This window comes from Notothenia rossii (genome assembly GCF_949606895.1).
Source record: "Notothenia rossii genome assembly, chromosome: 11".
NCBI classification, from domain to species: domain Eukaryota; kingdom Metazoa; phylum Chordata; class Actinopteri; order Perciformes; family Nototheniidae; genus Notothenia; species Notothenia rossii.
In genome coordinates, this window is record NC_136910.1 from 10,583,058 (window position 1) to 10,600,710 (window position 17,653).

At 41.0% G+C, this 17,653-nt stretch overlaps 2 protein-coding genes across 4 annotated transcripts in view; both read right to left on the bottom strand.

Annotated features, from left to right (window-relative positions):
• The window catches only part of svild (supervillin d), a 49,871-nt gene extending 40,707 nt beyond the window's left edge, over window positions 1-9,164 (bottom strand). For both annotated transcript variants that reach the window (XM_079657620.1, XM_079657619.1), the window contains exon 1: window positions 8,846-9,164. The gene's annotated coding sequence lies outside the window, so the exon portion shown is untranslated. The remainder of the gene's footprint in view (window positions 1-8,845) is intronic.
• Window positions 9,165-10,586: 1,422 nt separating this feature from the next.
• Window positions 10,587-17,018, bottom strand: LOC307025527 (glycylpeptide N-tetradecanoyltransferase 2-like). Of its 2 annotated transcripts, none has more exons than XM_079660252.1 (11): window positions 16,760-17,017; window positions 16,358-16,502; window positions 15,194-15,312; window positions 14,946-15,037; window positions 13,936-14,052; window positions 13,628-13,798; window positions 12,874-12,982; window positions 11,862-12,032; window positions 11,574-11,741; window positions 11,195-11,332; window positions 10,587-10,782 (listed from the first exon to the last, which is right to left on the bottom strand). In XM_079660252.1, the coding sequence occupies exons 1-11, from the start codon at window positions 16,877-16,879 to the stop codon at window positions 10,759-10,761; spliced, it is 1,374 nt and encodes a 457-aa protein (XP_079516378.1). In that variant the 5' UTR covers window positions 16,880-17,017; the 3' UTR covers window positions 10,587-10,758. The 2 variants fall into 2 exon arrangements, 1 of the variants encoding a protein (XP_079516378.1); XR_013804185.1 differs by having other exon boundaries at window positions 10,590-10,782; window positions 11,195-11,310; window positions 16,760-17,018.
• Window positions 17,019-17,653: the final 635 nt, after the last annotated feature.

Here is a 17,653-nt window from a genome sequence, read left to right on the forward strand (position 1 = left end):
TAACTGTAGCATCTGAAATGTCGTTATCTAAGGGAGGCAGAATGTTATGGGGAAATAATACATGTCAGACAGATTAGCACAAATACATAAACTCGCTGATTCATTCCAAGACAAGGGCCAGACTGAAATCTGCCCCAGAGGCAAAAGCTGACCTGTAGATCACCAGACTGTGAATCTTTTCAGAACTCACATGTCCACACAGGAGGACAGGTCAGGAATGCAGTCTACACCCTTCTCATAAACAACGGATTTGCATGGAAATAGTATAGGGGGATTTCTCTAGGTGTGTAACCCTCAAAGTGAAGTTTAAACAGACAAAAGGGATAAAGTGCTCACCCCATTGACCGAGACCCCGAACAATGTGCATGCAAGCTCTGTTTAGAGAACATTTAGGGACTTATATTTGGCCAATGTTTCGACAGTGGCCAGCTTTCTTGGAACTACCCCTAGATTAGTTTATCTTCTCCTATCTTTCTTTGAACTCTTAGTTATCCACACAGAGATTTCCACCTAAAACTGCCAACATTTTTTTTTTTTAAAGGTATTTGTTCAGCACCAACCCTTTGTGTTAGGACCACTTGTTGCCACTGTAAACCTTCAGGAATCCACATAAAGTTACTGCAAACATCAGAGAGACTTAACTTGGCTGTACAAAAAGAGAGGAGGCCGTTAAAGACACAGCAAGCTCCTGACTCACATTCTTCCTGAGAGAGGAGGGTGGAGAGTGGAAACTTTGCTCCACAGAGAAAACCAGGTGCCAGTGCATGGATTGCAAAGAAACTATAGCAGGGGAAAAAGGACTGGCAGTACATTTTCCAAAGAATATTTCTTCAGATGGTACGGCTTCGGGGAATTCTCAGCTAATCTCAGGGACAATAAAGCCAAACAAAAGCTGGTAATATCTTTAAAGCAGAGGAAATCTGGGTGAATTAAAAATGATTGTTTCTTGCTTTGAGAACCTCCAGGCGGATCAGTGAAGCTTTTGCGGAAAGGCTAAGATCCCAAAGGTCCCTCCAGAGGCAGTTTTCTCCCACACACTCCCCCCTGCCTGAAACGCCTCCATTGGACTCCTTTGTTTGCTTCAGTAGTGACATCCCTACGTAACAACCGCGCTTCTATTGGCTAGCGCTCCAACACAGGGAGGCGTGTGGTGCAGTGGGTTGAGTGTCGGTGTTCGGATCAGGGGAGCACAGGTTCAAACCCCACTGCAGTCAGCATGTTTCCCCTGAGACACTTCACCCCAAATTGCTCCTGTGGGGATTGCCCACAGTATTGAGTATGTAAGTCGCTTTGGATAAAAGCGTCTAACAAGTAACATGTGACACATTAATGATTCTACGTTATAGGCTAAGGGGCGGGACATCTCTAAGCGGTGGACGAATCACAACAGAGCCGGTCAGCAAACCAATCGGAGCAGACTGGGCTATGGTTTCAGACAGAGGGTGAAAAGAGATGCTGAAGCACATGCAGGATGAGAAAAATAAGGAACTTTTTGAACATTAAAGCATGGAGACATGCCATAGTCGAAGCACATGTCCGCTTTAGAAAAGGGAGCAATCTCCATATATCCTCATGATAAAATGCACAACTTTGCACCATAAATAAACATTTCACCATCCGGGAAAGAGGTAATAGTTTTGGTCTCATCGGTCTCAGTGTCCTACGGTTTGTGAAGTGTACAGTATATTGCATGTCTGTGTGCATGGGTGTGCATGACTACAACCAGGTCATGGGATCAACGATTGAAAGGATGTAGGCCTGAGTACGGGTCACCCGTCGCTAATCCAATAACTCCATCTTTTATATTAAGCACTGGCTTCAAACAGATCCATACGGGTAAACAAAAGCACCAGAAACCAGCCAAGGAGTGGGGGCGGGTCCAGGGTGTGTCACATTATTTTAAGCTACCCTCACACAACAATCAATCACATGCTGAGTGGCCAATGTGTTTCTCATTTAAAACCAATCATTGAGCACTTAGGGCAGTTTAAGGTGCCTAGGAACCTCTGGAACCTCTGGTTTCAATTGCAATTGTCGAAGCTCACAACACTTCATCCTGTAGAAACGGGCTTTCACTAATAGAGAGCTTCAAAAGGATGACAGTGGGGGTGTGTTTGTCTAACATGGCTAAAGCCCATCACTCAGAAGATTCAACTCTCCCCTGGATTGGAGCTGCATAGAAAAAAAGGGAAGAAGTGGAAGAAAGGGACGAGGCGATAGGAGAAGGAAAATCAGAAAGAAGAGTTTGGTTGGTTGAGGATACAGAAAAGGAAAGGGTGGAAACAACAAGAGAACTGCAGAGATCAGAGGTTGGAAAGGGTCGAGGAGGGGGGTGGATGTGATGGCTTTGTGGGGCAAGTGTCTCCAGGGTGCCAAGGGGCCCCAGTTTGGTGGTACAGGCAGAGGGTAGGCGAGATCTGCTGCTGCCGCAGAGGGAGAAGAATGGGGCGAAAACAGGGCCTGAGACTAATCCATCTCTCCCTCCCCTCTCTCCCCTCTCTCCCCTCTCTTACTCACACAGACACAAACTCCCTGAAATCCCTTTTACCAAAAGTCCTGCTGACTGCAGCCAGTCACCCGAGAGCCAGTTGACATAACAACCCCCCGGGTACTCATGCCTGCACTCTGCTCTGCCTAAGTAACTGACACTGTAAAAACTGTACTGACCTGCTGGAGGCGGAGCTACCATTGTCACCAGGGGAAGAAAATGGGATGCTTTCCCTCCTTGAAATCTTTGTCAAGGGGGACAAGAGCACACATCCTTCAAACTCAATAGAGCTATGAAGTTTAACACAGAGAAGCATCTGTGTTTTCCTCTTCTTTTTTTTTTTTTACAGGCTGGTTCTTTGTCCATGCCTTCCGGCTTTTCTGTTTGCAGCACTCAAAAGGAGCCATTAAATGTGACGTATAGGAAGGCAAACGAGCAAACTCACACAGACACACACAGCTGAAGTGCACACAGACACACACAGCTGAAGAATGACAACAGGCAGGAATACACACTGGCTCTCCAACAAGGCTGCAATCATGGAGGCTGGAGAGTGGAGTAGGAAGGGTGGGGTTTATGGGGCTTTATCTAGCTGGGCGATCACACACACACACACACACACACACACACACACACACACACACACACACACACACACACACACACACACACACACACACACACACACACACACACACACACACACACACACACACACACACACACACACACACACACACACACACACACACACTGTGCTACGGCAGATTCCTTTTAGAGGGCCAGAAACAAAAAACCCACGCAGTGTTTTTATGGGACAGATGTACTGTAGTAGCTACAGTTAAAGCCCCTACCCTCACACCCATTGCTACCCTTTGTTTCACTCCAACATACGGAAAGCATTGCCTCGCTCCAGCAACACTTCAGGTGCACTACATTTGCCAACTTCTGATGGAAAGAGTGAAAAATTTGCAAATTGACGGAGGCATTCATCTGAACACGCCAAGCAAGCCGTTTCAACTATTTTTAAAACTGGAACTAGGCGTGTTACTTTGAGTAGAACTGATGTTTTGTTCGATGTGTTCCTATTCCATGTACTCCTGATTTTAAATGTGACTAGTTACTGAAGAAAAGTTCAAAACAACAATTACTCTACTCATGATAACATGCATGAATCCTTATTTTTCGCACATGTTTTGCCTGTGGTTTGACTTCTATGTGTAAAAAGCATGCACTTCCTTATATAAACACTTGGGGTTGGACACAGAAATGAGTGATTCCCTCTTTCAGTTCACTTCAGAGTAAATACTGAGCTGTCTCGCCTTAGCAACTAATGAGATTTTCTCGCCTGTCAACAACTTATCAGCATGGACTTCATCCCCAGAATGTCCCCACGTAAGAGTGAGCAGAAAGTCAGGGCGACATAAAGAGAGAGGGGGGGGCTGTCATCCGGTGAATCCTGCCGGTGGGAGGGGGTCGGTCTCTCTCTCGCTCGCTCTCTCTCTCTCGCTGGTGTCCACAGTGCAGAGCAGACACCATCTGGACAGCTGGAATGCCACAGGGCAGGGGGTGAGTGAAGGGGGTCTGCTACAGCAGGGGGATGGGTCCTGGCTGGGAGATGGAGCATTAACAGTAAGGGTATTAAGCATGTAATGCCACCTAAACTCTTGTAAGTGGAAAAGACGGACATGGAGGAACACTATGGTAAGCGGTACTGAGGCGGTTAGCCTTTCCTTGAAATTATATTATGAAATGGTGAAAAATATATATGTTGAAATCCAAGACATAAAAATTATGTATAATGCCTTGATTTATATAATATGATATCAGAAAATATGCATGTGTACGTTTTAAAGGAATAGTTTCCAGATATATGATTATTTGCTCTTTCTTTTTCTTTTTTCTTTTTTTTACAAGAGTTGAACGATAAGATCGATATCACTCCCATGTCTGTATGTACAGTTGCAAGGAAAAGTATGTGAACCCTTTGGAATTACCTGGATTTCTGCATAAGTTGGTTATAAAATGTGTTCTGATCTGCACGTTTGAAGTTTGCAAAAGAGCACCTGGATGTTCCAAAATATTCTGTGGACAGATTAAACCAAAGTTGAATTGTTTGGAAGGAACACACAACGCTATGTGTGGAGAAAAAAAGGCAAAGCACACCAACATCAAAACCTCATCCCAACTGTGAAGTATGGTGGAGGGAGCATCATGGTTTGGGGCTGCTTTGCTGCCTCAGGGCCTGGACAGATTGCCATCATCGAGGGAAAAATGAATTCTCAAGTTTATCAAGACATTTTGCTGGAGAACTTAAGGCCATCTGTCCACCAATTGAAGCTCAACAGAAGATGGGTGATGCAACAGGACAACGACCCAAAGCACAGAAGTAAATCAACAGCAGAATGGCTTCAACAGAAGAAAATAGGCCTTCTGGAGTGGCCCGGTCAGAGTCCTGACCTCAACCCAATTGAGATGCTGTGGCATGACCTCAAGAGAGCGATTCACACCAGACATCCCAAGAATATTGCTGAACTGAAACAGTTTTGTCAAGAGGAATGGTCCAAAATTCCTCCTGACCGTTGTGCAGGTCTGATATGCAACTATAGGAAACGTTTGGTTGAGGTTATTGCTGCCAAAGGAGGGTCAACCAGTTATTCAATCCAAGGGTTCACATACTTGTTCCACCCTGCACTGTGAATGTTTACATGGTGTGTTCAATAAAAACATAAAAACATATAATTGTTTGTGTGGTTTTAGCTTAAGCAGACTGTGTTAGTCTATTGTTGTGACTTAGATGAAGATCAGAACACATTTTATGACCAATTTATGCAGAAATCCAGGAAGTTCCAAAGGGTTCACATACTTCTTCTTGCAACTGTATATGTATAAGGAGCTACAGTGCAGCCAGCCACCAGTTAGCTTAGCTTTAGCTTAGCACAAAAGGCTGGAACCCTGAAGGTGAAATACCTCTTAAGCCCATTAATTAACCCTTTATATCTCCTTTATTAAATCCATACCAAAGCCAAAGTTTGGTTTTGGGGGGGATTATGTGGCAGAGTATTAAGACTTAAATTTTCCGCTCATTGAATAGCAACCGCTGAGTCACTGTTCCCAGCCGAAAAGTTTCCCAGCACATAAACCAGAACTCATTGTGCTTCACATTTGACTTTTTTAGATTAAAAAAATAATAAAAGCTATCTATTTGGTTTGAGATGCATTGTAGGAACATTTTAGTGCATTGGAACAAATCCAGGATAGCTATCTCCTTATCTTGCCTTTATGCTTAGCTAACCAGCTTCATATTCATGGTGATAAATCACAAACATGTTTAAAACCACAATTTATGGGCAATTAAACTAAGAATAGGCAGAAAGAGTGCAATACCATTTAAATACCCTCGGTAAACTGGTCCTTAAGGATAGATTTCAGGCAACCTTTACATCCCCTTATAGATCACATTCAAATGTTGCTGTGTTTAACCACACTGCTCTGACTATATCCCTGCATATGGTTTACAAATACGTGTTTCTTAAGTGCATGTTTTACTAATGGATGGTTTCATGGCAACATCTTTCACTCACATGCGCATGAAGGCTCTAAACCCTGGTTGACATGCACAGAAAAAGCTGCTCATAACCGTACTTGTTTTGACTGAGATTGAAAATACTGGTGTTTTTCGCAGAGGCTTTTCTTTTTTTTTGTTGATGATGGTGTCAGAGGAAATTCTGCTCTGGCAAGCTACAACAAAGTCAAAACTAGCATGGAGAGAAGCCCTGTGTTTCCCCTACACATGGAAACTGTTATGTGTGTGCGAATCAAATGAAAGTCTGAAGTACAACCATATGTTTATGTGCCATGCAAATGATACACTGGTTAACGACGTCATTGAAGTGGACCTCGCTGTGCGGTGGCTGACCAAATACAGTTAGCGTCTTGGTGACGAAGCTGGAAGCGCTCCACTCTAACTGCTAGCTAGGTTTATAAACATGTCTTAGTGGAGATTAGCCTGAGGGTAACCCCCAGTACTTTCCCTGTGGAGCTCCTATTGCTCACATTGTCACTTCCCTTCTGCTTTGTATAAATATTTGTACGGCAGAACCTTTTGGCAGTGCAGCTGACATCCAACCATTCTGAGAGCTGTGGAGAGAGGATAGGTCGGAAGGGAAGGATGGGGTTGAGTGGTGGATCTCGTGTTTGACTTTGTGCAGCCAAGTTTCGCAGCTCAGCTGCATCTTGTCATTTAACTGTTAAGTAACACGTGTGGAAGAATGCTCAATATACTAATACTGTTTCTACAGTATATAACATAATGTTCAGAACACCTGATTAGGGGGAAATTATTCTATACAAAAATGTAAAAAGCAATGAAAGTATGACATACCCAGTCCACAAAAGTAAATCTTTGATCATCTAATACTAAATTGAGGCACAAGTGTATATTTTGGATCTCTCTTCACTCAGCGTGCCAAATAAAATCTCACACCCACACCTTCATAACTTGGCACATTCTGAGTAAATCTGTTGTTAGCAATGAATTGCGTTTGTACAGGAGCATGTACTATAGTTTGGAGAATAGGTTTTGGAACCTCTGCATTAACTGATCTGAAGCTTAAGGGGGAGGAAAAGTCCTCAGAATTAAAAAACAACACCACTGTCAGTAAAACCCATGCATTCCTTGCTTTCTCATAATATAAGCAGTTCAGGCATTGAAACATGATTTACAGTTTAAATGTATAACAAGTTGATGTTCCAGTGAAAATCAAGACAAGTCAGTCACTTCAGCAGGATCCCACATCCACACCCCAAAAGCCCTCTCGAAGGTAACAAAATCCCTGCAGAGGCAACACAAACCCCCCCCCCAACCCCCCCCCCCCCCCCAAGTCTGGCACGAGGTGTTCAGGTGAATGATAACCACATAACACTCACTTCTGTTCAACAACAATGGAGCGTATGTTTCTTTGTTTGGGGTCTTTACACGGTCCAAAGGAGAGGCAGGTAAAGAGCAGCAGAATGTATGTTAGCATGACAGGAGCCACACCCTGCTTGTTCTGCTCAAGATAGTACTCAGTTAATACTAACTTTTAGTTATTTCTCAACAACAGCAGTAACACAAAGAAGCTGGGTGTTGTTAATTAGTTAAAGTGTAACATGTGTCGTCTTGCTCAGTGTCTGACAAGTAGAGTTGTCTTATCAAGGCCTGCATCAGTCTTCTTGTTGCTCAACACCAGCTGGCTGAGGCAGGTGAACCTGTTGTGACAGAGGCCATAAAGATGTCGTACATTGAGGAAAAATACATTCTAGCAAGCCCCAAATACTATAGCCCTCGGATATGAAGCTTAAAAAGAGTAACATGTACTCTTCGAATGAATAGTTGAACTTTTACACATTCAAGTTTGAAGACACACTGTTATGAAGATCAGATTACAACATTTTTCTCACCAAAATGACATTGTTTTGAACACAAGCCTTTGAATGTGCAGCCTGTTGACAAGTGATAAGAGCCAGACCAAGTTTAAATGACTGCTGAAAGAAATACACTCTGAATAAACAAAGGCTACACCTCACATTCGCCACTATCTCAAAGGAAAATCAAATACGCCTCATCCATGTACACAGACATTACCCAAGCAGTTTGCAAGTATTTGCATAGCTCGGGAAGTTTGACACAGATAAACATGACTCTGATTCCAAACTATGTTGTGCCAACTTGGGACATTACTGTAGGCTCTAGGAGTTGAAAAATAAGGGTATACAGTGACAGCCATTTCTGCTCTCACACTCTTTCTTATCACTTTGTTTTCACAGGTGGTTTTGCAGAACTCAACCCCAACAGCTCACTCCCCTCTGTCACTGTTTGCAAAGGGACTGAGTCGTTAGAAAATGTCTCTGTTGACCAATTTCCTAAATGAAGACAGTGGGTGAATGGATAAAACCAGCTGGCGTGGTCTTTCTGTCCATTGATCTGTCACAACCAGCGACAGAAACATTTGCATTCGATGGAGTATTAAGATATGAAAAGGCGAAAGCATGACAAAAAGCAGGCATTTATTTTGTGACCATTGTTTTCTTAAGAGCTAGGATGATGAATAATGCTGGAAACTACTCTGACACATGCAATGACAGTCTTGAGATTTCGTGACAGCGTTTCCACAGAAAAATACGCATTTCCTCGACCTTGAATGTAACAATTTGTAGCGAAACATATGACTCGCACTGATTAGCATTTCCTCATACACCTGTGAAATATGTTCAGAGGAAGCTTGCATTTAGTGCCTCATAGTAACATGCGCTGCAACAATGCAATCATAACAATGTTGCAACATAAACTGCCAATTCATGTCGTGCATAACATACCTGCAATTCTTCATGGAGGTCAGCATACACAACATCCACGGAGATAAGACTGTTGGAGCCGTGTTAGACAGCTGTTCAAACTAAATAGCACACTGAGGTTTTAACAGCACGTATGTTTTGTAAAGTTCCTGACAAAGCTAACCGCAGCACGTCACTAACGTTCAACCCGAGCGAGTCCTCGAATAGAAGGAAAGACAAATAGATATATATCGACACTTTTCTTCTTCTGTTTTTTTTTTTAATAGTTCAGCTTGCTCTACCCATCCTTCACCGAAGAGATACGGCTCTGTCCTGCCCAGGCAGGGTGCAGACAGTGAGAGCAGCAGCAGACAGGTCCGGTAACTTCAAACTTAAAATGACTACTCGCTTCTGATTGGTCGAAACTCAGGGAGGTGGTGCGTTCACGAGCTTCTGGTTAATGTGGCATTCAAATGTTGACTTTGTCTATCTATACGCAGCCTAACACAAGTTGTAAGTCAACATTCAAAAGCATTCTAGAGACGTTTTCACATTCTTAAACTTTAGATAGCACTTCTTGTACTTACTTACTTATTTTAACGTAAAGGAGCTTTTGAAAATATAATAATTTGAGTCATTTGCTTGATATTCAAATGTAAATTCTGTAAATGTACATTTATTTGGTGAAATGTAAAAAAATATCCAATGTTTTACACACAAAAAAAAGTAGGACAAAATATTGATTTCGTTTTTTCTTCTTTATTTCCAAATGAAGAATGTTTGACCCCTTAAATGTATCTTTTTACCATCTAGGGCGAAGGACAATCTGGGTGGGCAGTGGGCACTACTGATCGACAGTAACATTTTAAAGTATTTCGTTTTGTATCATCTACACGAGAGGTACATGTACAATAACACGATTCTAGTTGTGTTAGCTTGACTTGCAGGCTATTCGTAGTAGCAGGATTTATTTCAACAGCCCTTGAAAGCATCGTAAAGGTAGATTTGTCGACCTGTTATCTATCTTTCTGTCTTTGGCTTTATTTGCTCACTGTCTAACACACTGGGGATTTATGTTTGTGATTATCAAACGCATCAATGACATGCAAAGCAGGTGATGCCTTCATCTACATTCCATCTGTTGTTGTTTATTGACACCATTAAAAAGGATCGCAATAAGGTTAAGGTCGCAATGCCCCCTGCTGTTTGTATTTAGACAACGTTTGTACCTCGAGGATTTATGGCTAGTAATCAGTTCCTGCTGAATAGTCAAAAGAATCTTTCTGTAGTAACAATGATAATATTGTTACTAGAGAAATACGCTAAAATGGGTTCAGTCAGAAATGAGCATGATACTCTGAAATTATGTGAATGATCAGCTTTCTTCTTCTTCTCAACGTAAAGTTACACAAAGACAGAGTGACATGCTGACTTGGAAGATACAGATGATATATTTGTAAGAGCATTAAATACTAAAGCATCTTGTCTTGGTATATTTTTTATAATGTGTGTAAGGAGTTACACTTTTAAAAACATGCTTTCTGATTTTTCAAAAGCATGCATATTGCTTTTTGTTTCACATGATGTTTAATGTGGCATAAGATGATTGTGTTGACGTCTGGCAGTTTGTGATCTTATATGTGCATGAAGTGAGAATGATAAATGACCTTGTTCTTTAATCAAATAAGTGTATTGGTAGCTTTGGTATTAGGTGTCATGCACGCAGAAGTTCCTGTCACAATAACACTGAACCCAGTAAATTACTGACACCCGGGTGATGAAAACAAATGGAATTATTTTTCTTTTATTGACTTTTTTGAGTGTGTTTCAGTTTTACAGTTTCTCTGTTAACATTTTAAACGTCATCAATGCTGGGCATGCAGTTTGATTCCCAATTTCCTGCAAATCACTGTGTTCCATTCATCTTCTTCACTCTGTCTCCTTTTAGTGGCAGGTTAGTTGGGCAACACCAAGCCCACCTGAAAAACATACAGGCATTACTTTTACCATTATGAGTTACTGATGACTAGCAGCTATTAAACACAACAATCATCCTGCACTAAACTTACAGTAGTGTGTGTGTTTGCACTAGTCATTTTAGGTTAGTGATTTTGAAGCTGTAGTAAAATAATTTCAACCAGTCTTACTTTATGGTATTGAAAGAAAGTGGACAATATCACAAATCAAGATTATAAACAGTTGATCAAACCTTATCCTGCTTGAATCAGGCCCTTACCACCCTTGGATCCAACACTTCAGTAATGGTGAGATTTTATAGTTATGTAATTTAAATTGCACTCAAATGAAGTGCTTGAAATTACCAATAATCCAATATGATAGTAATTTATAGTAATGTTTCTTGGCAGATGGAGATATTACATTATTCAGTACCTTGTCTGGGCTCATAGTAGGACACATCCAGTTGTACAAGTAGTAATGAAGGCTCTTGTCACTGATGCTGAACTTGAGGTTCTCCAGGAAACTCTGGTTATCCATCACATTGAGAGCTAAGAAGATGTCAAAACCTTTCTGTCAGTGACGAAAAACATCATTTAATTGTTAATAATCATAGTAAACCAAATATACACTTATTAAACAGAAATACAAACGCTAATACATATCATTTAGTCTTTTAAAACTGATTATTTAACTTCACATATGCAGATTGGAGGGAATGTAAGCTAAGTTATGTGTATTTTTCCAGCTTAGGTTAAAAGTCAAACACCTTGAGCTCTTTTTAAATGAGGGGGGTTATTATTCTGACACTCACAGTTTGAGCCAGGACCAGCGTGTCCTTCATGAGGTCGACCGGGTCTGTGGTGGTCGAGGTAACGTAAAGGAGATGAGCTGCTCTCAGGTCAGTGTGCACAGGATGATTCAGCACCCTGTAGGAGACACTGTAGAAACTCACCATGTCGGTCAGTGTGCCATCATCACCCTGTGTGTGAGGAGGGATAGGAATGTGTTAATAAATAATGCAGTAGAGATTTTTTTGTAAGGAAAGCACTTAGTCTCCAAAGAAATTTAATATTTAAATCGACAAATTTTAAGGTCAGACCTGCACGACATAGGTGTCGATCACATTCTCCCTCGGCAACAGCCAGTGCTCTACTTCCCGTAAAGACAACATGGGGCTGAGGTGGAACTTGCCGAGGTTAGCCTGCAGCAGAGCGTGAACCCCCGCAGCATCTTCCTCAGTCATACGGCGCAGACCTGGGGTCTTTGTCACCTGGAAGAGAGGAGGAAAAACAAAACAGACTTTCAGTATATGGATGCTTGTCATCACAAATTCCTGATGATTTAAAACAATGTCTTTAGTTGGAGAAACTGCAGGATAAAATGGTTTCATTTGAACTAATATATATCAGAATGAAACCTCCACCAGTTGATTACATTCACATTAAGATTTTTTTTTCATATTACATGATTTCTGAAATGTTCTGTTTAAAAATGTAAATTACTTGAGGCATTTTCTTATTAAATATGAGCTTATTTGCATACATTTCCAGAACATAAATATCAACATTAAATAAAGACAGTTTAAAAAATATTGTTTCATTTTGTTGACATATTAAAGTCAAGGTTTTTTGGAGTGGGAATTCTAGAAAGCTGGAATCAGAAAACACTGTCAAAAGCCATAAAGTCAAACCAAACCAAATTTTAGGAATACAAATGTATTTAAATATCACAATGAATGATATATGTATAAAACTCTCTGTGAAAACCTTTAGAATATTGATAGGATTGAAAATGAAAGGCTTGTGTGTCACTGAAGTGGCAATTACTGGTTTAGAGTCTGAGAAGAAAAAAATAATTTTATTATTTTATAAGTTTTATTTTGGGGTGTTCTTTTCCTATCATATGAAAAAAGATGTGTAATAGGAAGCAAAAAATGTTCAAACCTTCAAAATGTACCAGTGCATGAACTTTCTCTTGTTTTTTGCTTGTTATGTCTTGCCTTTAACATTGTGTATTAAGACTCTTCGTCAATCAGTTGAAGTCATATCAGGCCAATGACAGACTTTATTGGCACTGATGTGTTTTGTCTGTAGGTGGCAGCACACACTCACATCAGGCAGACGGTTGAACTTCACAGCTCTCTGCAGGCTCATGTTCTGCTTCAGACCGGGGTAGCTCAGCTCCATCAGCTTTCGGAGATTCAGAGGGCGATGCCAGTACCTAAAAGATCAAGTTTGGTTATTTGGTAAAGGCAGAACAATGCTTAAAATCAAACTCTCAAAAACACTCACTAACAACAAACTTACGAGAGAAAAACTCAAGTAAAAGTATGAAAGTATTACCAACAAAATATACTAAGTACCAAAAGTGAATGATTGTATTATAATTGTTCTTGTGTTCATGTGTTCATTGCTTTAATGCTTCAGCAGGTAAAGAAGGAACCACTTGTAAACACTGTATACTGCTCTGCATCATAACCTAAATCAAACTAAAGTTTTTTTTTTTTACTTGAGTAAATGTACTTGGTGACATTCCACCGTGCCATTACCATAGAAACATTTTGGGTTTCAAACTAAGAAACTCTAGCTCTCTAACTCTATATGCATATCTGCTTCTTGGTGGGATTAGATCAGCTTTAAAATGTTACATCACCTTCCTCCAAATGCACTGTGCTGTTTTAAACAAGTAAACAAAGCAAATACATAAACAAAAGTTTGCCCTTTGAAATAACCAAACTTCTTGTGACCTTTGGCAGAGAATATACCCCCCATATTAAAACGTTTTTTCAGCGGCTTTAAAAGTGCTAATCGTGGCTTCACTTTGCATTCAGATCAATGTGAATCCACCCTGTGCAGCAGCTACTACCTGCAGGAGCTCACGGGTGTGGGCAGCACTACGGCAGCTGTGTAGACAGCCTGGAAGACGCCCTGCTGGTTGACTCGTCTGGTGAGCTCTCGGATCAGAACAGGAGTCATCCGCTTGAGGCGCAGCTTCTTATGAACACACAGAAATTTGACCTGTACCATCCGCTTCTCCCTGCAGGAGACCACATTATAAGCATTTGCTTTGAGACACTTACAGTTAAAATTGCTTCATTTTTTGTAAGCAAGTGCTCTGAATACTAATACTGCTCATATTTCACATTTCGTTGCATGTATTCATGAGCTACTCACGTCTCATAAATGCGGACATCTGCGGGAAGAGCAGCAATGAAGCCGACTAACTTTTTATTTGAGTCTACTCGCACACCGCAGTGCCACTGAGCCAGCCAGTTAGGAGGTTGTAAAGCCCTGAGAAAGAGAATCACATTGTCTGCAACATGAATCTGTGAAAACATGCAGGGGTAGTTCAACAAACTCTGATTAGAGATCATTTCTAATAAAATAATTGAGCTTGAGATAACTCAACTGAATAAACACAGCAGCTTTCTTTAACCTCAGGGCCAAATACCTGTGCCAGTTCCTGGAATACGAATGTTAATTATTCGTATCAAACAAAATTATGTTTTGAAGCAAGTGTTTCCTGAAGGCAGAGATACCGTTTATGCAGATCACAGAGGCAAAAGGCAGCGGTGGGATTAGAGTAGCCGGCTTGTAACTGATAACGGCATGTCAGGGGGTCAGACTGGAATGTGGAGTGGGAAAAAAATAATGTTGTTAGACTAAAAAACTAATTAAATACTTTAGTGCAACTCACAAAGTCGTGTTGCAGTTGTAATAAGAGGTTTCGGGTGTTTTAATTCAAGACCAGGCTCAAACAGAGAATGATCATTTTCACTAAATGACCTTAATTGTCAATCACGGCAACCTTTAAGTCAAGATGGTGGTGAAGATAACAAAAACAGGGTTTAATAATCTTCTATCGTGCCTAACTTTAGTAGAAATAAGACCAAACTTTTCAATGTTTGTCAGTTTTTGAGCCCTGACAACAGACTTGTTTTTAGATAAGATAAAACAGTCAATACAATATGTGTGAATAACAACAACCACAAGTGTTATGTTAGCATAGGCTACAGTCATAAATGAGCACAAAAAAAGATTAGGCTGATGGGTTCTGTAATGTGGGAGATATGCATACTCAAACACTCTTGCACAAAAAGGCTCACACACACGGTTACACACACATTATCTCCCAGCAGGCTTATTGGCAAGATACATTTTTGCTGATATACATTGAAGCTTACCATTGTAGGTAATCAGAAGAGAACTCAAATCTCATAGTGTTGTCATCCTCCTCCATGTAGTTCTCATTGAGCAGAGTGCAAACCTCTTTCAACTGAAATGATATGAATTTTCCTAGATTTCAGTCTTTTTTTTTTTTACCTCAAACTAAGAAAAGTACAGCTCCTTACATCTTAAAGACCCAAATCAGACAGATATGTGTGATCAAGTTTCTAATGTTGTAACAATAACTACTATAACAGTAAGTTACCACAGAGGGGTTGCTCAGGTCCAAAGTGTCCCAGGAGAAACCTTGAGGTAGAGAGTAGGGCTCCGTACGCACACTGGCTTCACCCTCTACTATTGGACCATGAGTCTCAACACTGTCACCTGAGGACACAAGTATGAAGAAAAACAATTGAAGTAAACCATAACTTAATTCTCAATGTTGTAATTACAGTGAATGATTTATTAACTTTTGGTAATGGCTTTTTTTAAATGGATGCTCTGGTATATTGTTTAAATAGGATTAGAGAGCTTCTCCTTACTATTTTGCATAAAGGGAATTGAACATTAATGCAATTAGTATGCAACGGCTGCAATCAGAAGTAGAGTTAAGGGCATCCAGAGCAATGTTTGAGGAGCGCCTCTTGTATTTGTTTTTGTCTAATGCTCCTTACTATACACATGCACTACTGGGAAGAATATGAGACCATGTCTGCTCACAGATGTTTATTCTAATATGATTGTAAAAAAGTAAGACTGTGTGTCCAATAAATTGATAGAAGTAGCTTGGAAGGGTTTGCATTTTCTCTCAGTAAATGGCAAATATTCTTATATTGTAAAGCTCGTTTTAGCCTTTTACAAATACGAATGTGCTTGTTGAAGGAGAGTTAGACAAAAAGAAGGTCCCACCTTTAAATCTGTCTTTTAAAGCTTTTGACGGCAGCTAGTAGGCCAACATAAACACTGGAATAAAGATAAACAGCTAGCCTGACAACAAAATCGTAAAGTATATAAAAATAAATGTTTACGGTTTAAGGGTTATGTACAAAACAATTAATTTTGTTACCTTTCTGCTGGTTGCCATGCTACAGCTCAGAGCCATGAGTACAACACATAACCACAAAAACCCGACATTTATATTTTTATGATGCAGTTTTGATAAACAAACCAGACAAAACGTGTTTAACCTATTAGTGAGATTCACAGGTGCTGGTAGGTGGATTTTGTTACTATTAGAAAGAGCTAACTGGCTGCTGGCTATTGCCTTATATTTAGCTAACAAATGTTTAACTGGGATCAATGTTCTCTTCTTATTCTGTCACAGAAAGCAAAAAAGCACATTACTTTTGCCTTTGTTATACATTTGAGCCAATGCTTTCATGTTAGAGTACACCAACAGACAATAGCTGGAACAGTTATCTCTTCTCACCCAGTCTGGGGACAGGCTGTGTTTCCCAGAAGCGGTACGTGTGTTTTTTGGCCTGCTGCAGGGTCTTGGGCAGAGTTGGGCCCAAGGAGAAGAGGTGGAGGGCTTTCTGGATCTCCTGCTGCTTCGACTCAGGAAGAGACTCCAGCTTTAGGGCAGAACAACACAGGCAAGGACAAGTTACATTATAATCTTTTCAAGAACATTGATCTTTGACTGGCACAGAGCAGCAGGCGTCATCTTTATCCCTGCAGCCAAAACTGGTTGTTATGATAGACACATTTACCTGTGTCATGATACAATACAACAATCAGCATGTTTGCGAGAGTTCAAATAGTCACAAACACAAACTAGCACACATATTAAAATACACAAATGCACTCACACTTATACTAAGACACAAACCATAGAAAAAGGGTCCTTGGGTCCATCTGGTTTCCAGGCATCTTCCTTCTTTTGCTTCTCTCTGCTCCGTTTTAGACTCTCGTTCTCTGTCGGTTGCTTATCACTCAAAGACATTGTCATGCAGACTTTTTTGAATATTGAATGTAATTTCACCTACTCTCGTCTGTACAACAAGTTTCTGTTGTGAACAAGTTGAGGGTGGATCGGGTGTTTTCTGAAACATTTGTGGTTTTTCAGCTCTTATCTTGGCGAGCAGTGAGGGGAGGAGGGTGGCCACCCAACACCCACCCAGTGGATAGATAACTGCACACAATACATGCAATTTAATCAAATACAAATTCTCGCGGCCTTCACATGTCAGACAGCTGCTGGATAAAGTTAGCGGCAGATTAAAGCTTATAGCAGCTTGATCCAGGCAGCAGATTTAATTGGTTGAAGTCGTCTAATTGCACAGTTCCCATATTGTCTTCCAGAACCTTATACCTCTTGTGGCCATGATCAGGGCCGTCCCTCCCTACAAGCCGATCATGCAGACTGCGTGGGGCCTCACCTTGCGCAGGGGACCGCATCTTGCGGAGTGTGCCTCAACTGCCGAAAATGCGGCGCACCTATATGCATGCGGCGCTCCACTAGCACCCCCGCCCCCCCCCCCCGCCGTCGACGCTCGCGAAACAGAGGGCCTCATCATATAACTTTGCGTGGGGCCTCATGTTGGCCAGGGACGGCCCTGCCCATGATAATCGGGTCATTGTAATGAACAACATGTTAACAATAACTCAGCAATATGACCATTGACTTAATGTCAAGCTGTTGTTTATTATATATAGCCACACAAATGGTTACATTTATTGAATTGTACAGAATACATGTTACAATTTGATATAGATTACATCT